Source organism: Notolepis coatsorum (assembly GCF_963971535.1).
Source record: "Notolepis coatsorum genome assembly, chromosome: 5".
NCBI lineage: Eukaryota > Metazoa > Chordata > Actinopteri > Aulopiformes > Paralepididae > Notolepis > Notolepis coatsorum.
This window is the reverse complement of record NC_140169.1, coordinates 151,751,399-151,774,474: the sequence shown is the minus strand read 5'-3', so window position 1 is coordinate 151,774,474 and position 23,076 is coordinate 151,751,399. Positions and strand designations below refer to the sequence as shown.

The window sequence follows — 23,076 nt, the reverse complement described above, 5'->3', positions numbered from 1 at the left end:
CACATCATCCAATAAAATTTTCCAGGACAACTGTTTCTATTTCCATGTAATTGGTCACTTTTGCTCAGTTTCCATGCCTTTCCATACCTGGAAAATGAAAAAATTAATCCCATGTTTTCAATGTTTTCCAGGTACCGTGGGAACCCTGTGAGGCCGGCAACAATTTTTTCTAACGGAAACCCTGATTGATAAGACCGTATGTCATGTATGCAGCAATTGAGTCCAAGTCCATTATTTTCCTACAGGGACAACAAAGTGTATGGTATGGCGTTGTACTGTAGAACGGTTGTCTTTTAGTCTTGACGACTGGCAAGCGATAACACTTCCATCTCAGCCCCATCTCGCTTAAACACATAAATAAAGTACTAAAGGACTAAAGTCCAACAAGAAACCAGCAGGAGTCGAGGGAACGATGCTTGTGGCGGGGGGTGAGTTCACTCACCACTAGACTAAGACACCCACCCTGATACAACCATAACCTTAACCACAACTGTTACCTTAAACTAACCATAACCATAACCTTAACCACACTGTTACCTTAAACTAACCATAACCTTAACCACACTGTTACCTTAAACTAACCATAACCATAACCTTAACCTTAACAGACTTCCGGTTTGAGAACAATATGTAGCGGACACGTTTGGTCAACGCTCCGCTCCCGTTAACGTCAATTTCGCTTCAAAACCTTATTTGTAGAACACTAATGTGTTTAAACCTCATCGTATATATTAAATAAGACCTTCTACTAACTATATCAACAGAAAGAAAGATTCAACATGGGACCAAAGGAAAAGAAAGATACTGGAAAGAGACACGGAGTAGACAATACAACGGACCCGGCCGTGACACGCTCAGCGAGGGATACAGCAGCGGCCAATACAACTGCACCGGTGTTGCCTTGCTCCGTTGGGGAGACAGCAGCTGAGAATATAACGGTCCCGATGACGACTTGCCCCGGGACGGAGATAGCAGACGACAATATAACGGCACCGGCGGGGACGAGCTTCGTGAGAGGGAAAGCAGTGGAAATTGAGAAGAAAATATCCGACAATACCGCCGCTCCTTCCATCGCTCCTACAACCTCAACTGATACAGGCATGGAGAATACACCACTCGATTTCAAGTCTCTGACTAACCTGATAAAGGATCTGATGGATAAAGCGGACGTCAAGGCGGATGCCAAGGCTGACGCTCTCAAATTACACATCGACGCCTTCAAATTACACATCGATGCTAAATTCGAAGAGGTTAAAACAGCGGCTGCAAATCAATCCGAGCGTATTACTGCAGTGGAAAATACTGTGATCGAATTTACATTGAAGGTCGAGGAGAGCAAGAAGGCTTTTCACGATGGATTCATGGAGCTAGCGGAGGAGATACAACAGGTGGACAAAGCGCTTTCGAAGAAAATACAAGACAACGAAGAGAAAGCAATGGAGAGGCTGCTCGAGACCAAACGTCACTATCGTAGATTTAACATCCGTATTGTGGGATTGGATGAATCAGTCAAATGCACAGACGACACATTTCCAACAGTGTTAGCTGAAATTCTAGGTAAAGAAATCCTCCCCACAGCGCCGTTAGTGGACCATTGTAATAGAATCGGTACCCGGGACCCCAACGGCAACAGGACGAGAGTTATCATTGCTACTCTGCGTAAAACAGAAATAAGAGACACGATCATCAGAGAGGCACGTAATAAGGCGGTTAGGTGGCGTAGCGGAGATTGCGTTCGTCACCAACCCCGGAGCTGTGAGCTGGATTCGCCTGTTCGAATCCAGCTCACAGCTCCGGGGTTGTCACCAGCTTGGCTGGCCGTTCACACTAATACAATTGGCTGTATTAGAGGGTGGGAGAAGCTGGCGGGGTGGGTCCAGGTCGTTGTAAACAGCGACTCCTACAGTTCGGTCGGGGCGCCTGCTAAGCGCGGATAGGACCTGAGTGGGATAGTGTGATCCTTCCACACGCTACGCCCTCTCAGGGAGGATCCGCGCTGCCAGGTGAAAAGAAGCGGTTGATTGGCTGGACGTGTGTCGGAGGAAGCACGTGATAGCCTCCACTCTCCCAGATGATCTGACTGTGGGGGGTAAGTGCGCAGCGACCAGGAAGGGGATTGGGAATTGGCATACGACTAACATTGGGATGGGAGAAAATCGGAGGAAAATGGAGGGGGAAAAAGAGTAAAAAAAAAAAAAAAAAAAGAGAGGCACGTAATAAATGGGGGAAACTGAAATATAAAGATAAACCAGTGTCGTTCTACGAAGATTTATGCAGGGAGGCTATAATCCGACGTGCTCCTTACAAAGAAGTGTTGCAGAAACTCTACAGGAGGAAATTCAATCCCAGCCTTCGCTACCCAGCATCTCTCTCCATTGTGGGGGAAGATGGGAAAAGATTCGGTTTACGCTCGCCTGAAGACGCCAAAGAATACATGAAGCAAACACAACATGATACCAGCCCCCCGGGGCCGGACGCACCATATGCCCGTCTCAGATGACAAGCTTATTCATCTCCTTTTCTTATTTTTTCTTATTTTTATTAGGATGACTTGGCCACGGCTCAACTACAAAAGCGGCAGGAAATAAACCTGTAGGCAACATTGAGGTACAAAGTGTTTAATACGAAACGATATTTATAGATTTCTGGTTTTTGTGCAGGCAATATTCTAACGTTGACATTGGGAACACTCTGGAACATTCTGGATTCTTCTTTCGATCGTTCAGGGTCATACTGGAATATTCTGGAAAACACTGGAAGGACATAACTCATGGACAGGAAGAATATTCTGGAACATAACATCAGTGTATACAAATATACAAGTGTATTCTACAACTTTCTAGAATACACTGTACTCCTACAATGAAGGCCTGTGAACAATAACATCCGGTATGTATACGCACATGAACCAGATATGGAAGTTCAATAAACCCTCATAACGGTTTAATGCCCACACTTGTCGGAGGACGAACTGCATACAAGGATTTAAAAACCTCATCCTCATTTAAAGGTATAAGCCTGGCAAAGTTATTTTAATATTTTAAGCAATTGCTCCATTGCTTTAGGGATTTACATAATTTAGTTCTAAAAATCTCTTTTCTTTTGCTTTTTTTTTCTTTTTTCTGAAGGTTCCAACATATACATGTTAGTAGAATGTTCAAAATAAATATGCCAATGGAGGTATATTTTTCATTTTTCACATTAATTTTTATTACATTAATGGGAAGGCGCTAGACCACGAGTGACATTCTATTAAATTAAATTAGAATGAAAGTTTTAGATCCTATGGCAATTAGCATAGGAAAGTTAAGGTTAAAAGGCTCATTTTGGGCAATCCGGTGGTTTAAGGGAGGGAGTTATACGCGAAGGTTGTGTCTATGGAACACAGTCCTGTACGACTCCCTGAGGGAGGGGGATTTATGGGATTATTTGTATATAATGTATGTTTTTAAGCTCGGCTCTCAACGGGACCTCAATAGTTGGATATATATCCATTGTGGATTCGCACTCCAGAAGCACTACCAACAACTACACAACAACATGTATAGATTATGGCTAGTTTGAATATAATGATCTGGCATACTGGGGGAATAAATAATCAACATAAACGCAAAAGCGTGCTCACACTGATGAAAAACAAACAGGTTGACGTGGCTCTTCTAAGCGAAACGCACATCTTAGTGGAAGACAAAGCTACGTTAGCGGACAACATATACCAGAACATCAGTCACTCTTCCTTTGGAACGAGAACCCGGGGAGTTGCTATAGTCGTGAAACGGAAGTTGCCAATTGAATTGAAGGGAGTATGGTCTGATGCAGATGGTCGGATAACCATAGCTAAAATTGTATACAGGAATAGGAAAATAGCGTTGGTAGCGGTATATGCCCCAAATTTATACGAAGCTAACTTCTACACTACACTTACCAGAACAATGTTAAACCTTCCTGAATACTCATTTATAATAGGGGCGGATTTTAATGCCATTTGGGATCCGGGGATGGATAAATCTTATCCCACCTTTTCCAACAAACAGAAAAATTCATCTAATGCGTTAAAGGATTGGTCGAAGAATACAGGTGTAAATTATCTATGGCGATCACTCAACCTCACGACCCGGAAGTACTCTTGTAGATCTGCAAGACATAACACACTTTCCAGAATAGATTATGTTTTTGCAACCCGAGACTATTTGATAACTATGACGTGGAAATGGTACCCAATGCACTATCAGACCACTGTTATTTACTCCTAAAAGGATTTGGGATTTGGTATACTGTCATCCCGGCCCCAAGATGGCGATTTAACTCGACATTGCTGAATAACAAGGAATTCATTTCACAACTCAAAGAAGCTCTCTCTGTATTCCTACTGGAGAATGCGAAATCAGTACAGGACCCCAGAATATTATGGATGTCGGTAAAGGGATTGATCAAGGAATTTACCGGGTACTTTTCCTCCAAAATATGCAAGAATCGTTGCTTAAAACTGGCAGAGCTGGAAACGCTTTACTCTACGTTATTTTCCTCTCTACAATACAACTACTCGGTTCGACTGGAAACTCAAATTAATGTGTTAAAAAAAAAGATCAATGCCATTTATAAACAACAATCTGAAGTACAAATACGTAGCACAAGACAACAGCACTACTTTCATGGTTCTAAACCAAGTCACCTACTAGCTATGCGATTAAGAGTCAACGCAACATTTGCAGATATAACTACCATTAAAGCACAACAAGGACTTGTTACAGACCCTAAAAAAATCAACGAGACATTCAAAGAGTTCTACTCCAACTTGTATAAATCAGAAACGACCTTCGATCAAAAAAAATGGACACATATCTTAATCAAATTAACCTCCCTAAACTATCAGAGGATGACGCTAAACAGTTAGAAACACCCATCACACTAGACGAACTTAGGGAGGCCATATCTGAAATGCAAAGTGGTAGGGCTCCTGGAAGAGACGGTATCCCACCAGAAATGTACCTCTCATGTTGGGACATAATTGGACCCCTATTACTTAATATGATTTTATATTCAATCAAGGAGGGGAACTTCCATAAGAACGACAATATTGCACTCATAACAGTCCTCCTTAAAAAAGACAAAGACCCCACCGACTGCGGTAGTTATAGACCCTTAAGCCTCCTCGGAACCGATATCAAGCTGTACTCCAAGGTATTAGCCATCAGACTCCAAAAACATATGACGTCTTTAGTTCATCCTGATCAGACTGGCTTCATAAGAGGCCGCTTGATCACGGATAATATAAGACGGTTACTACATGTACTAGATGCCAGCAAGGATGACACCACACCTAAGGCGATGCTGTCCCTGGATGCGATGAAAGCTTTTGATAGGTTGGAATGGTCTTATCTATGGGCAGTATTAGAAAGGATGGGGTTAGGAAAAGGATTCATTGATATGATTAAGGTATTATACAAATTACAACAGGTATAATCACCTCTGGAATCTTTCCGGTATCACGCTCTTCTAGACAGGGTTGCCCTCTTAGTCCCGGACTATTCGATTTATCATTAGAGCCTTTAGCACAATATATAAGACAATCCCAATCCATAGAACCAATCGCAATCAAGGGCACACAACATAAAATTAGTTTATATGCGGACGACGTAATACTGTTCATGCAAAACCCTAACACCTCAATGCCTCATCTTCTCAAGTTGATTGATGACTATGGCAATTGTGGTAAATATTGACGATGAATTTCATAATTAATATGTGTGAATAAATTAGAGAACCATAAATGTAAAGCCAGATGTACCTTTCAATAGCAGAGTGGACTAAGTGGCTAAACAGTCTCAACTGTCAGTTGAGACAGCTGCATCAGATAACAGCTGCAACAGTTATTTCAACCCCCACTCAAGCAATGACTAAATTAGAGAACAAACGACACCTTCTCGAACTGACTGTATGTAAATGCTGATCAAGAGACAGCTGGGTTGACCACAGGGCAGACCAGTTTAGACTTGTTGAAGCATGGACACTAACTCACAGACAAAGTAATCTATTAATCAACTGTTTAGTATCAAAAGGTATCATATGATGTCTGGTATCAGTCTTAGAAAGCACTGACTGTACTTGGATGATATTAGACATCTATAGCCATATAGAAGGAATGTTAAAGTTATATATTATTCATTTAAGAGGAGATTTCTGTAGGGACAGACCCAATCAGGAAGACACTGACGGGGGCCACTAGCGTCCCCCTCTGGGTATTGAGTCAAGATCCACACGGGAGATCAAAGGGGGGGGGCAGCCAGCCTCCCCCCAGAGAAACCCAGAGGGAGGGGCTGCCAGCGCCCACAAGGACACCCCCCACAAGAAGACGCTAGGATTGGACCAGCTATATGTATTATTGGCTAGAAATGATAGTATATAGGGCCCTACATAGGGTTATTCAGGAGCTCTCGGACCCAACCAGGGGTCTGGGGGCTCCCCCACCGCTGAACCACCCAGAAACCACCGTGAGCTGATGCATTTTACGTGAGTAAAATCATGGGAAACACCAAATGGTTGTTTATAGATTAGAGTAATGTTGTACAGATCCCTGATCTGTAAACCAGATTTACTCATGTATAATGTGTACAGTAAACCATGTATGTTCAAATTATGTTAACCAAGTGACTGTTTGATGTGCAGTATTTAGGTTTGAAGATGCAAACCTGATTGTGATATTTCTGTACAACAGACAGCTGTTAAATATTCTCTGATCATCTGTTGTATGTAGAAGTCAACCTTCTATTCACCTTGGACTCCTGGCTCTGATCAAATAAATCAGCTGAGTTGAACTACAATTCTGGTTTGTCTGGCGTACACGTTTTATTCTTCATCTGCATTAAGCCAGATGTGGAGACCAACCATTCTATCAAGTATGAATCTTTCCTCCTCCTTCCAGATAATCAATCTCATTGTAATTGTGCTACAATAACCTCAAATTATTGTAGGAAGTCTGTGGGATTTTACTACACAATCTATCAGGATTTAGGATAAATTGGCCAAAGTCGGCATTCCTTCCACTTAATGCCCCTGCAAAAACAAATATATTCCTTCCAGAAGAAATACCAATGGTTAAACACTTCAGATGTTTGGGAGTTGAAGTATTCCCTACTATAAGCCAAACGGTGAAGTACAATTACACAAAAATCCAAGATAAGATCAAATACGACTTTGACAGGTGGTCAAAACTTAAAAACTCAGTAGAGGCACGGGTATCAATAGTTAAGATGGATGTCCTACCTAGAATCAACTTCATTAGCTCAATGCTACCGTTACCCCCTCCAGATGGTTACTGGAAAAAATTACACTGCATACAAATTTATTTGGAATAACAAACCTCCACGTATAAAAAGATCCACCGCACAGAGAAACAAACCCGACGGAGGTATGGCATTTCCAGATTTCTACCACTATTTTAAGGCGTACACTTTAAGACCACTGACAACCTGGTTTGATTCACATGCATCAGTATCCTGGAGAAATTTAGAAGTAAATATAGTAGCACCACATAGACTGCAGGACATAGTATACACCAAATTATCAATTAAGCAATGCGAATAGAAATTTGGCCCCATTATTACTCATGCGATCCGGATATGGCATGAAACACAAAAAAAATATTCTAACCCACATAAATGGCATAGTCATACTCCCCTATTCAATAACAATGCACTCCTGATTGGAAAACGACCTATAAGATACCCTAAATGGGAAAAGCAGGGCATACACACATTAGGAGATGTTTTCAACAAACATGGTTTTTGTAGTTATGAAGACATACATACAAAATTTTATCTCACCAGTTCCACATATTATTTTTACGCACAGTTATTGTTATGCTTGAAGGCTCATGGAGTCCCATTAAGGATACCAATTGAACACCACAGATACCACACATTTTTCTATGAAAGAGAAACATCGAAAGGTTTTGTATCAGATTTTTATCATCAATTACTAACGTCCTCGTATGGAATCCTCCCCCTAGACTCAGTCTGGAGGAGGGATATACCAGACCTGGAAATACATTTTGATTGGCAAGAAGCCTGGGCAAACGTTCGACTTGCGTCACATAACCCGGACCATCAACAAATTAATCTCAACTTTATTCATAGGACATACCTGACTCCTATCAGATTGAACAGAATGGGACTTAAACAAGACTCCAGATGCTCCTTATGTACAAATGGGGATGAGGGTACATTTATGCACATGTACTGGGATTGCCCACCAGTTAAGATATTCTGGAAAGAAGTGTCCCAGCAATTATCAAAATTCTTAATTCTGAATATACCTGTACACCCCTCTGTATTGCTGTTGAATGATGTTTTTGAGTTTGCAGTCCCTATACAGCTAAAGAGATTAGTTTTATCTGGTATCACAGCGGCTAAAAAGCTGATAGCATCAAGATAGATTCAACCGGAAAAAAATTGTCGGAAGGTTTGGGTTCTTACATATCTGGTTGTGATTTATCTAGAAATATCTACAGCAAGAACTCTAGGAGTCAGTGAAACCAAAATTGCAATGTGGTTAGAAGTGGTGGAGAGAATAAAAGCTAGCATATGAATAGTAGTGCCTGGTTAGGAATGAAGGATAATGGATGGATTATCCAAGTGGGGATCCGGGGGGGGGGAGCGAGCGAGAGCATATGTATGTAGGGTTTTAGATAGCAAGTATTAGGTGTATATCTCGTATGTTACATTTTTAAATGGTGATTTCATCGGATGTGTACTGTTAATTAATGCTTGTATATCTAATTGTATGTTATGTTTAAAAAATAATTAAAAAAAAAAACACACAAAAAAAAACTTAACCTTAACAACACAGTTACCTTAAACTAACCATAACCTTAACCACACTGTTACCTTAAACTAACCATAACCCTATACCTTAACCACACTGTTACCTTAAACTAACCATAACCATAACCACACTGTTACCTTAAACTAACCATAACCTTAACCACACTGTTACCTTAAACTAACCATAACCTTAACCCACACCAGTGATGTGCTATTTCAGGGTATCTGGTTAAATTGAATCTCCCGACAGCCGGGCTGCCCCCCCCCCCCCCCCCCAAATATTTATTTATAAGACTTTTTAATACCTTTTAAGGCCTTACATTGAGAATTATGAATTTAATACTTTTTAAGACTTTTTAATACCCTGCATTTACGCACAAAGAGTTTATACCGTCAAGAATCTTACCTGGTCGTGCTTAAAAACACTAGATCCAGATGCAGACCTCTGTCTTCCTGTTTCTTGAGTTGCCAGGCCTGTGTGAGTCACTGCAAGTGCAAGAAATTCAAAAGGTCACACCCATTATTGAGTCATGCTGATCTGACAAAAGACAAGAATCAAGAATCAAGAGTTTTATTTGTCACATACATACAGTGAAATGAGGGTGGGCATGCCCGCATTGATTGTGTAAAATACAATAATAAAAAAAAATAGGCATAGAAAAAGAAAAAAATAGGTAAGACACAAGATATACTAAGATCCTGAGAAACTGGTTCCTATATACATACTACTAGGGCTGTCCCCGACTAAGGATTTGGATGGTCGACTATGATTGGCCAAAATTTGCTGTTAGTCAACTATTGGTTGAGAAAAATAATAATAATACGAAAAAAAGCATAATATTTTTAAAAAATTTTAGTTATTTTTTTTTATCATTCCATTTGGGCTGTGGGGGGTGCTTAATGTCTGACGGAGTCGACTGAAGGCTTCTTGTCCTCTGCAAAAGCATGCAATTGGTCCACTGATGGATACATCTTGATATTTGTCTAGTATAGTGTGTTCATTAGATGGGTGAAATCCTCTTTCAGTGCCTCTGTGCCTGTTTTCGTAGGCAGTTAGCCTCTGGTATGCGTGCCATTAGCATTAGCCACGCTTCTAGGCCTCTTTTCTTTAGGAAAGAATGATAAAAAAAATAAATAATTTTTTTTAATATATATATATATATATTTTTTTTTATATTATATTCGACTAAGAGGTTGGCCAGTCGACTACGGCCCCTTTCGACCAATTAGTCGACTAATCGATTAATAGGGGTCAGCCCTACACACTACTATACAATATACACTTTCCAATTGTAACTCTTAATGTATCTAAACCAGGGGTAGGCAACCCTAGGCACGCGTGCCTGCATAGGCACGCGGGGGCATTTTCATAGGCACAGGGGGCAGCAGTAAAAAAGTTTTTTTTTTTTTTTTTGCTTTGAAATATTATAGTGAAATATTTTGCACTGTTGTCGCATTTATCTTGTTGAAATCCTCCCACAGGTTCTTTTTACTACCACATATTTAACTGAGACCCTATATTTGTTTATTATTTCAATTTAGCTGGAAATACATTGCTACATCATTCAGTAACATTTGCAGAGCCTTTGCAGAACAAAAACATTATTACGGGCACCATTGTGACCAGTGGGATTAATCAACAAATTTTATTATTTATTTTTCTATTTCATTGAACATTGCACATGTTAAAAGCTATTTTTTTTCTCAAAATGTGAGTATTACCAAGTCAACTTGTGTTCTTAAAACAATGACAATAAACATAGTTTTATTAGGTTGAAATAATGTGGTTGTGTACTTATTTTTCTGTTAACTTATTATGGATTGAAAACTGAAAACCTTAATGCACAGTAACTGAACTCAATATGTTTAAGTTCTGGTAACTTATTATAATTTTTTTTACAGTGTAGTCTTGCGATCAATCAAAACGTATTTACACGATATACCTCACATTCACCCTCCATTCACATCCTGGTGTTCTCCTGGTGTTCTCCATTAGGCCTGTAGGTGGAGCTATGACAGCACACCTACAGGACACACACTGATGGTGTGTGATGTGTCCAAAAATGAATGGGCAAATGTGAGTGAAATGGTCGCACTGTATGCAGCTGTTTGTCTGCATTGCATTCCCCCCCACCCAACTCAGATTTAGGGTTGATACAACCATCATAATAATATTGTTAATAATAACAATAACAATAATGATGTAATAATGTAAAAATTATCATTAAAAAGACCCGATTATGAGAAAAAAAAATTACGATGCATGGAATATTGTTGAGGCACACTAGTTACAACTATATTTCAAACAGGCACTCTATGTCAAAAAGGTTTCTGACCCCTGATCTAAACTATACTATACAGTACCGGCTCCTTCCTTTAAAGTGACTTTCTATTTTTTAAAGTGACATTTTGTTTGAAGTGATTGTTTTAGCGGTCAATTACTGACAACAATAAAGACAATTACTTCACAGATACGTCGACCCAAAGCCAACAGAATGTTTCTTTACCCCTCTCTGCCTTGAACTGGACGATCCTCCTTTGCAACATGGGGCAGACATGAGCAACAATGTCCTCCAGGAAGGTCAGATTAGTGTCGCTAAGAAGGTCGTGGTGTTCCATCTCCTGGAAGACTTCCAGAGTCGTCTGTGAAATGAAGACAACCTTGACCTTTACAACAGATATTTTGTGGTTACAATTAGGGCTGTCAGTTTATCGCCTTAATTAGATTAATTAATTACACAGCAAATTATCGCGTTATGAAAATGAACTCACAATTTATTTTTAAAAAAAGAGAGAAAATGTTTGAATACATTTTTTTTTTTTTTAAATCTCATTCATTCCATAAGAACGTAGAATATACATTTACAAACATTTAAAATGGTCCATTTGCATGTTCTTGGTATCTGATTCTAGGGACATCTATGGATCTCAGGGAATGTATTCCCAGTGTCAGAAATATTGTGTCTGTTACTACTGTAGGCTTGAGTAAATTGTAATGAACCAAATGAGAATATCAATTCAATTATTATTATTATAATTTTTTTTTACTGTGAATAACACCATGCCAGACACATGCAATTTGAAATATGATTATAGAATATAAAATATCAGGCCTAAAATGGTTATGCGATTAAAATGCGATTAATTGATTACAAATCCTGTAATTAATTAGATAAATTGTTTTAATCGCCTGACAGCACTAGTTACAATATAAAACCGGTCTACCACACCTTTCCAAAACATTTGTGTTGCATTCACAGTTGTTTTCTGCTACCGACTACGCTAATGGTGCTTTTATCCAAAGCACTTTACAATTTTTGTTCCTCACATTCTACCCACTCACTCACACATTTACACACCGATGGCGGAAGCAACCATGCAAGGTGCCAACCTGCTCATCGGGAGCAGTTAGAGGTTAAGTGTCTTGCTCACTTTGGACACTTCGACATGCTGCCCGAGAGGACGGGGAATCGAACCGGGAGCCTTCCGACTACCAGAGGGCCGCTCTACCCCCTGAGCCACTGTCGCCCCCCCACAAATAACCTGACAACTGTTGATGTTGTTTTGTTGTTAAAAGAAAATGAAAAAAATCTAAAATTATTATCAAAACAAAAAATAACCTGACAACTATGAAAAGGGGTGGGAAGTACTCCATGAATTGAAAGTAGTTTGAAAGTTGCTAGGCATAGGTAATTCATCCTTCCACTTTGTTTAACTTTAGCTAACACAGCGCTGCAAGCCCCGCACGTCAAACTTCCACGTTCAGTTGGGTGCGCTTGTTAATCCCGGGTTAATCTTCCGGTTGCTCATTTGAATTGATTGAGCGTGTAATAGAGTAATACGGTAACATTAGTCAAAAATAAATAATACCGTGATTCTCACAAAAGGTAAATTACCTTATCCCTAGCTTTAGGGAAACTTTAAAGTTTCATGGAGCATATTTTCAACCCTTTTCAACATCAATGGCAGTGTGCAAGGTAGACTGAGATTTACCTCAACATACACTTTATACACATAATGAACACGACATGTGTTAAAGACAGACATCTCTGGTAATGGTAAGAGTCAGCATTAGACTGATATGGTCATATAAAGGTATTTACTGGCCTCTATGGTAAATATTAAATTAGACTTATATGGTCCTATAAAGGTATTTACTGGCCTCTATGGTAAACACTAAATTAGACTGATAATGTCCTATAAAAGGTATTTACTGGCCTCTATGGTAAACATTAAATTACCACTTTGACTCTTGCCGTACTTGTTGACGTGTTGTTCTGTTTTTCCTTTGTCTATCCGTTGATTTTATTTAATTTTTCTGTTTATTTTATACTTTTCTTTGTACTTAGCTTAGCTATGTGAAGCACTTTGGTTGACAAGAGTCATGTTTAAACGTGCTATACAAATACATTTGATTGATTGATTGATTGAGACTGATAATGTCCTATAAAGGTATTTACTGGCCAAAATTTGCCGTTAGTCGACTATTGGTCGGGAAAAAAAAGTATAATATACAAAAAAATAAAATAAAAAATAAAATTGTATCATTCCATTTGGGCTGTGGGGGGTGCTTAATGTCTGAAGGAGTCGACTGAAGGCTTCTTGTTCTCTGCAAAAGCATGCAATTGGTCCACTGATGGATACATCTTGATATTTGTCTAGTCTAGTGTGTTCATTAGACGGGTGAAATCCTCTTTCAGTGCCTCTGTGCCTGTTTTCTTAGGCAGTTAGCCTCTGGTATGCGTGCCATTAGCGTTAGCCACGCTTCTAGGCCTCTTTTCTTTTGGAAAGAATGATAATTATTTATTTTTTTATTATAAATATATATATATTTTTTTGTATCATATTTGACTAAGAGGTTGGCCAGTCGACTACGGCTACTTTCGACCGATTAGTCGACTAATAGGGGTCAGCCCTACTGGCCTCTATGGTAAACACTAAATTAGATTGATAATGTCCTATAAAAGGTATTTACTGGCCTCTATGGTAAACACTAAATTAGACTGATAATGTCCTATAAAAGATATTTACTGGCCTCTATGGTAAACATTAAATTAGACTTATATGGTCCTATAAAGGTATTTACTGGCCTCTATGGTAAACACTAAATTAGACTGATAATGTCCTATAAAAAAGGTATTTACTGGCCTCTATGGTAAACACTAAATTAGACTGATAATGTCCTATGAAGGTATTTACTGGCCTCTATGGTAAACACTAAATTAGACTGATAATGTCATATAAAAGGTATTTACTGGCCTCTATGGTAAACATTAAATTAGACTTATATGGTCCTATAAAGGTATTTACAGGTATTTACTGGTATATAGCTCTCGGATAGCCAAATGGGTTTTCGCAAAGGAAAAGGAACAAGAGATGCAATCTGCCAACTCAGAATCATTGGTGAAAAATCGATAGACCAACAGAAGAAGCTGTATATTTGCTTCATCGATTTCACGAAGGCCTTCGACAGAGTTGATCATACAACATTGATGAGAACAATGGAAGAATTCAAAATACCAGTTTCTGACCAAAGAATAATTGCCAACTTATACTGGAGGCAGAAGGCTAATGTTAGAATAGGAAAGGAGAAATCAAGAGACTTCCCGGTGGAGAAGGGTGTAAGACAAGGATGCATCTTGTCCCCTGTACTCTTTAATATGTACAGTGAATCACTGATGAAAAAAGGTCTGAGAGGAGGGAAAGGAGTAAAACTTGGCGAAGAGAACATCACCAATATAAGATACGCGGATGACACTGCTATAGTCTGTAACTGTCAAGAAGAGCTACAGGACATGATGAATAAGCTGAATGTCGAATGCAAAAACTATGGAATGTCGCTAAACACAAAGAAAACTAAAGTAATGATCATTGAAAAAACACCAGGAACTGTTTGTAAAATACAGGTGGATGGAGAAAAACTTGAACAAGTGAAGGAGTACATGTACCTTGGAAGCTGGATCAGTGAAGGTGGAAGAGCTAACATGGACATTAAGAGAAGAACCGGAATTGCAAAGGGCGCATTCTGGAACCATAAAGAATTATTGAGAAGAAACATAAGTTGGAAAACGAAGACCAGGGCCCTCATTCATCAACGTGTCTTACACACAGATAAATGCTTAACCTGTGCATACGACCATTTCTAAGCAAAGAGTGGGATTCATCAATTTCAACTTGAACTTGACTTCGTGCTTATGTGTACGCACAGCTCGGAGCACACTTAGCTGACGCCCAGTGGTAGAATATATTATTACAACAAGGAAATGAGCTTCTGTGCATTAGTTTCAACACTGCCATGTTCTGTATGAACCGTAATTCATTATAGTTCATTGTAAAATAGCAACAGTAGTGTAATTATGGTCAAAACCCTATAAATAGCATTTGGAATATTAGATATTTCTCTCAGAATGAATGCAGCATGGTTTATATAGCGTTATCGGAATATACGGGGTGTACTGACTGACTGCGCTCCGCGTAGCTCAACTCGTTATTATTTTGCGCACAGACCGCAGAAACACGGGAACGTTTTGATTATATTTAAAAGGCTTTACGTTAAACGAAACAAGTGGAATTTCGAAGCTGTAAGCAGAATACAAGTCATATGAACACCCACGATATAGTGTTCTTCCCCCTTTTTACTGTATAAGAACGAATAAAAAACGCATTGCAATGACACCAGATAGTGGACAGACTATGTAAATATGATGATGGGATTCAAGTTCGCGTTTTTGTTGATCATAGGCATGCTGTCAGAGTATGATATCTTAATCAAACATTCTAGAACATTTGTCTCACAGATCATGTCATAATAGAACATAGGCTATGGCATGGTCCATCGTGATATTGTGTAGACTGTTATTACTGTACCGGTACCACCCATTGTGACAACAGCCTTGTGAGTCCCGCACACAAACATGATGGAATTCAAGTTCATGTATTGAAAGGCAGGCTACATCATACATGCAGTGAGATTCATTGTTCTTGTATATGCTCTCGTATTATTGTTTATATAGGCTACCCAATACTGACATCAAAATAGATTGTAGTATGCCTCTAGAAATCATATGCAGCAGGTAGAAAATTGACGGAAGATCCATCGCGATTTGGAATAAAATTGAGGAGAACTTTAATCCCTGGGTATTAATCAAACAACACGGGAAAAGGCAGTCATATTCCAGCACGGTCTTTATTAGTGTTTGCGCTGCCCAGGCAGCAATGGTTAATAGATATCATATCCGACATCACCGTAAGTGTACACGTCTGTCAGCCTGTCTCATAACACGCTTCCCTCGGCTTAGTCCATTTTTCCACATTTCATGGGGGTATTCCATTACCGTATATGGTTAATCGGGGCGGTTCTGGTATGCAAATACTTAGAACAGTGCACAAGCTCAAACGTAGGATCAAAGTCATATTCATCATGACAGGTGTGCGTAGAACCTGCGTACGCACGTGTGGTGAATCCCGTTCTTTCTGTGCGTGCACTGATTCTACATTCTGTGCTTACGTGTGGAAATAGAACAATTTCTACGCCACGTTGATGAATGAGGGCCCAGGATTTTGGAAACTTATGTTATGTCAGTCTTTTCATACGGAGCAGAAGCATGGACGCTGAATGAAAAGGCAAAGAGGATGATAGACTCTTTTGAAATGTGGACGCTGAGGAAGATGCTGAAGATAACATGGAAGGATAAGATCAAGAATGAGGAGGTACTGAGAAGAGCGGATATGCAAGGAGGACAGCTGCTGGAGAGGTTGAAAAAGAGAAAGATGGAGTTGTGCGGGCATGTTCTGAGAGGATCCAGCGGGAAGATGTTCAAGAAGGTGGTGATGGGGAAGGTGGATGGAAAGAGAGGAAGTGGAAGACCAAGAAGAGGCTGGGTAGACGACGTCTGTGATTGGAGCGGAGTGAGAGGCGGAGTCACGGAGTTGGAGAGAAGAAGTGGGGCAGGATGGGTTGGAGAGTGATAGGCAACCTTCGGAACGAAGAAGCCACCTAATGATGATGATGGTAAACACTAAATTAGACTGATAATGTCCTATAAAGGTATTTACTGGCCTCTATGGTAAACATTAAAGGGGCTATGTACTGCTATTCCTAGCACTATTTGGGCAACTTTACACAATTCCTGTTAGTCTATTGAAGACATCTGTACGTTTTTTTTTTTTTAATGCATTGTTTTATATTTCTAATCAAGTACTCAAAACCATCATTTTCCAGCTTCAAGATTTCAGGCTGCTATGGCCTGGCTCCGCCCATAAGCACTTTGAGTGACAGTCAGCCCACACAGTCTGCTACTGGTAGACTGAGAGAGATAGAGAGAGAGAGAGAGAGAGAGAGATAGGGGGGTGGGAGAGAGAGAGAGAGAGAGAGAGAGAGAGAGAGAGAGAGAGAGAGAGAGAGAGAGAGAGAGAGAGAGAGAGCTTCTTCCAGAGCGAAACCCGACACCTCTGCACACACTCGGAGAGTCGGAGGGAGAGAGAGAGAGAGAGAGAGAGAGAGAGAGAGAGAGAGAGAGAGAGAGAGAGAGAGAGAGAGAGAGAGAGCTTATTCCAGAGCGAAACCCGACACCTCTGCAGTGCACACACTCCGGAGGGAGTGCCGCGTGTGCCGCGCAGCAGGTCCCCCCCCCCCGCCCCCCCAAGTGCCCCCTCTCTCTCCATCTCTCTCTCCCTCTCTCCCTCCAGAGCATACGCAGAGGCATCGGGCCCCACTCCGCCTCGCAGCATGAGGAAGTGGCTTCCACTCGCTGTCTAGTCTAGGTAGAATGGGGGCGGGCATTAGCTCCAACCACAGAGCCAATCGCATCACTGTGCGCTACCCAGCGGCCGTATGACGTATATCAGCCGTTCAAATCAAAATGGCCTGATTTACTGGAGGAGGAAAGGGGCTGAGCTGAATCAGAGCAATCCGCCAATATGGTATTTAGACACTAAAACACATTGATACGAACTCCTATTACTATAATACAATGCTAGAGACTGAAAAATGACATTTATAGTACATGTCACATTTAAATTAGACTTATATGGTCCTATAAAAGGTTTTTACTGGCCTCTATGGTAAACACTAAATTAGACTGATAATGTCCTATAAAGGTATTTACTGGCCTCTATGGTAAACACTAAATTAGACTGATAATGTCCTATAAAAGGTATTTACTGGCCTCTATGGTAAACACTAAATTAGACTGATATGGTCCTATAACTGTAAAAAAGTTAAAGAGATAATCAGACATTTTGAAAGATGAAGGTAAAGCTACTCTGCTCACGTACTCTAACAGCGAGACCACTGAGGTATGATTCAGTGGTATGATTAATGCTATGATGAATGCTCTTAATGCATTTTTTTTTTATTGAACATGATTATGCACTTTAGACTATTCACTAATAATGCTCAATGCACTTCAAACAGACACCAACGCTATCTATCCCTGACAATGCACATACACCACATGTTGATCTGTCAATTTTGTTATATGATTTTGTCAATAAATCAAATCAAATCAAAAAAGTCATAAGCAAGTAGTGTTTTATTTTTTTTCCCCTTTTTCGTATTTTTTTCTCCCAACCCTCAATTTTGTCGTTATGCCAATTCCCTTCCTGGTCGTTGCGCACTTACCCCCTACCGCCGGTCTGGGAGGGTGGAGTCAACCAACCGCTTCTTTTCACCTGACAGCGAGGACTCTCACTGGGGGAGTGTATCGCGTGGGAGGATCACACTACCTCCCCCAGTTCCCTTCCTCGCTGAGCAGGCGCCCCGACCGACCTGTAGGAGTCGCTGTTTACAACGACCAGGATACATACCCCACCGGCTTCCCACCCGCTAACACTGCCAATTGTGTTAGTATGGATGACCGACCAAGCCGGAGGTACCGCTGACAGACAAGTAGTGTTTTTTAATGTATTTATTTATGTTCTATCTTTGGTACTAGTAGTGTCTACCCGTCCTTGTCATGGGCTTTGTCCGCTGCATGTTTTTATTTGCAGTTTAAAAACTCCTGGAATGGATGTTTATGTCGAGGGAGGTTGAACAAGGTTCAGTCAGTGTACACACTGGTACAGTATTCAACATGGCCTTATATGCGAGGTCAACTCTCACGAGAGGTTAGTATTAGTAATGATGACAAATCGCACTGCAATATCCCATAATCTGAAATCTTCATCACAAAAGCCCATTTGGAACCAGAAGATTACCCCTTTCTGTCGACTGCTCACAATTTTGCGTGTATTCACCCAAAAGTAGGCGTGATCCAGTAGGCTTGCCACGCCCACTAGGGTGACCGGGTCAAAAGGGTTCAGTGGCAGGACAGCAGAACTGCGGGCCAGGTGGTCACCCTACTTGCCACGGTATTCATACTTACTCATACTTACTCATAGTATATTATAGTGTATATTGTAACTATATGTATTGTAATGCAAATATAACTGAGAGGGCACACAGACCCTCATCTGCACCTTGATTTTATTTACACTGCCTACTTGCTCATTATGCGTATACTCAGAGTTAATTATATTGTTATATTGTTTACACTGCCTAATTTTATTTTTACTTTTCTACTGTACTATAATTGTATTACCTGTATCATGTCTTCTACTATCACCATGTACCTGTACCCCCCCCCCTCCCCCATGCTGCTATGATGCCTGAATTTCCCCAAGGGGATCAATAAAGGAATATCTTATCTTCTCTTAGTCTATCTTACCGGTGTTACTATCTTTTTAGAAATAAAACCCATTTAGTTCATTTTTGGCACATCAGTGCCCACATTCATCAAATAAAAAAACAGCAGATCTATTTTATCGCAGTACAGAGTAGCTCAAGTTTCACTTTCACTGAGGATGAACTCACCACATGGTCCAGTTTTTTACGTGGGAGACTGGGAATCAATAAGAACTTGATGCTACTCAAATCCTCTTCAATGATACATTCAGACAGGTCGTATAGCAGCTTCCTGGAATTGGATAAGAGTCAAACATGAGAGAGCAGAATTCTCTTTTCAAATCAGTCAAACATGAGAGAGCAGAATTCTCTTTTCAAATCAGTCAAACCTGAGAGAGCAGAATTAACTTTTCAAATCAGTCAAACCTGAGAGAGCAGAATTCTCTTTTCAAATCAGTCAAACCTGAGAGAGCAGAATTCTCTTTTCAAATCAGTCAAACTTGAGAGAGCATAGAATTCACTTTTCAAATCAGTCAACCCTGAGAGCAGAATTCACACTGAGAGAGCAGAATTCACTTTTTTTTTTTTTTATCCACTTTTTCTCCTTTTTATATTTGTTCTCCCATCCCAATTTAGCCGTGCCAATTCTCCCCTCCCCTGTCTTGAGCGTTGCTTGCATGTGCCCCCCACTGGCCGGTTGTAGGGAGGATAGAAGCCCATCACATGTCCCCTCCGATACATGTGGAGGCAGCCAGTCACATCTTTTCACCTGCCAGCGCGGACTCTCATTTTGGCGAGGAGTAACGTGTAGGAGGCTCACACTGCCCCCGCCATTTTCCTGTCTCTGCTGTGCAGGCGCCCCAACCGACCTGTAGGAGTCGCTGTTTACAACGTCCAGATTACCACCCATCGACTTCCCACCCGCTAACTCTGCCAATTGAGTTAGTATGACAGCCGGCCCAAGCCAGAGGCAACGCCGACAGCCGGATTCAATACCGGTGTCTCTTGCGTTGGTGACGAGCGCAATGTCCGCTGCGCCACCCAGCCGCCCTAGCAGAATTCACTTTTCAATATCGGGTGGTGTAGCGGAGATTGCGCTGGTCACCAATGCAAGAGGCTGCGGTCTCGACTCCCGGAGTCAGCATTGCCTCTGGCTTGGGCCGGCCGTCATACTAACACGTTTGGGTTTCGATTAGATTATGATAATCAAATAAAGAGCTATTTTCCTAAACGCATTATTTATTTATTTACTTTTGTAACTTATTTTCAGAAATGACTGATATTTAAAAAAAAATGATATCGGCCCATATCAGCTCTATTTTGATATCGGACCGATACCGATGTGTAAGAAAACGGCCATATCGGCAGATATATCGTGCATCACTATCGGGATTCTAGAACTCTATTCACCTTATTTTGTCCCGCCCCTCTTAGGACTCGCCCCTCACCATTGTAATAAAATGTTTTGGGGGGGTTCTATTCTATTCCATTTTTGGGGGTAATTCTGCTCACCTATAAGGAGTTATGAGGCTCTGCATTGCCGATCCCTGGCTGTTGAAAGTGAGCCCAAGTCTCCGGACCAGATCGAGGCGCTGGATGGTGCGGAGGAGATCGGCGAGCAGGTCTGGCCTTTCGGCCGTCAGGCGGTCTCCGTCGGCCAGGAGAGAGAAGAGGCCGCTGGCGCACCGCACAGAGCGGAGGTCCTTCTCCAGCAGGTCGGAGCAGAGGAAGGCCAGAGCTCGTATCTCATCTCTGCCAAGAGCCTGATCCACCTGCAACAGCAGCTTCTGGAAGTCCATTCCCTGTGTCAACAGAAAGCAGGTTTATATACAGTGGTGCGTCAACGCTGGTTGCACTGTGTTTTAATGACGCCACGTGCGCGCGGCGTGCTCCCGCGCGCAAAAGTATAGCCAGGTGGGTACTTGGCGAGTTGGCGCATCAGTCGAGTGCAGCGCATTCCTGTGTGCACGCGCGTGCACGTCCGTGCATCATGTGCGTGCTTCTGCTCACAGAGCCGGCTGCTCGGCGTGCCCCCCCGTCCCATGACCAACGCACGCACCCCTGGGTTTATACCTACCTAGTGCTTTCACTGTTTTACAACTGGTTAACTGTACCAATGTCCTACATTTCTCGTGTCAGTTTACTACATTTCCCACAATCCTTGCGCGCTATTGATGACACTCTGTCACGGCGTCGTCCACCGATGTCAAAATAAAGAGTCTCTATAGGTTATCTCCGTTTCCAAGATTTCGAAATTAGAAAAGCCATTCAAACTTCTCAAGTTTCTTCAGATGATGAAAAAAAGACATGGACTGGTACCAAAATGTATATGAATTAGAATGTATAACGAATAGCGATAGTAAAACTAAATCCTACACATAGCCCCCCCCCCCCTTTCGTGACTGTGATGCACCGAGTGAATACACAGTCCCTTGTCCAACGATGTAAAATTCCTACAATTAAGTCTGTCTCGCTTTTCTCTTACCTCCATCTCGAAAGTCATGGAATGTCTGCAGACGCTGTGCGTGCCTCAGCCCTCAGGTAATTCCCGTCAGGGTGAGGCGTGCCTCAGCAGCCTCACAGAGAGGGAGGACTTTACTGTGACGCTTGCTTGCCAACTCAGGAAATGGCTGTTAGACAAAAAAAGTGAAAAAAAAGGATAGGCTATGTTAACACTTTGATTGCCTAAGGCTAAATTCATGATATACCATCCGTTGCCAGCTCTATTTAACATGGAGAAGTTCCCCTTCTTTGCAGGGCTATAACTTTTTAAATTCTATTGCTACAGTAGATTGCCATTATTAGGGCCCATTCAAGGTCCTATATGTATTGTTCATTGTGTAGCAACGTTAAACTTTTTCATTCACATATTCATAGTAAAATATGGTCTAAAGTATAAGTATGTTTTCATCTCTTTCTGCAGCTTTCTCCAGAACGTGATTTATAGCCCCAAATGCATTATATTGATGATGAAATACAGTTTGGTAGGAATCTGTGCAAGATCAAAAATTTCAATTGGACGTACTTCTAGAAGTTTCTACGTATCATCTGATGATGACCGGATGGGCGGGGGATCGTTTATAATTCCGTGGGCAGCGTTATATCATTCATCTAGTGTGGGTGATATGATCATCAGAGCAGTTTATATCGAACACGTTCAAAAATAACGCTGAATCTTACCATATCTTCCTCGGGCCGTTGGACGATGAGCGTGGAACTGAAATATTCCTATTATGGGATGTAGAAATACGCAATCTATTTCCTTGTTGTATAATAGTATATACGTCCAAATCATGTTGTTTATAGAGTTATTGGCAACGGATCGCTATGTATTGTGTCGAGATCGAGTCCCGGGACCTATAGAGAGTGCCCGGAAGTAATATGGACGATCACCACTTCATCCACATGACTTCCTGTTTGGCGCTTCTGCCGATCGGCCACCAGATGGCGCTCTTGAACCGCTAGAGGGTTGATAGGAGGCCAGCACTGTGTCTCAGGGCTGCGGAGGAAAAATATGATTTCGATCACAGATGTTTGAAATATTGATATTAAAGACGAGTTAGGGCGTCCGCGGAAACTTTAGCATGGCTA

The 23,076-nt window shown here is 41.1% G+C and overlaps 1 protein-coding gene across 1 annotated transcript in view; it reads right to left on the bottom strand.

Annotated features, from left to right (window-relative positions):
* Positions 1 to 21,284, bottom strand: part of casp10 (caspase 10, apoptosis-related cysteine peptidase) — a gene marked incomplete at both ends in the record, with an annotated part of 67,957 nt that extends 46,673 nt beyond the window's left edge. Inside the window, 3 exons of the mRNA XM_084314335.1 lie at positions 11,330 to 11,465; positions 19,675 to 19,777; positions 20,998 to 21,284. Coding sequence (XP_084170461.1) covers positions 11,330 to 11,465; positions 19,675 to 19,777; positions 20,998 to 21,284 — 526 coding nt within the window. The remainder of the gene's footprint in view (positions 1 to 11,329; positions 11,466 to 19,674; positions 19,778 to 20,997) is intronic.
* Between the last annotated feature and the right edge of the window lie 1,792 nt (positions 21,285 to 23,076).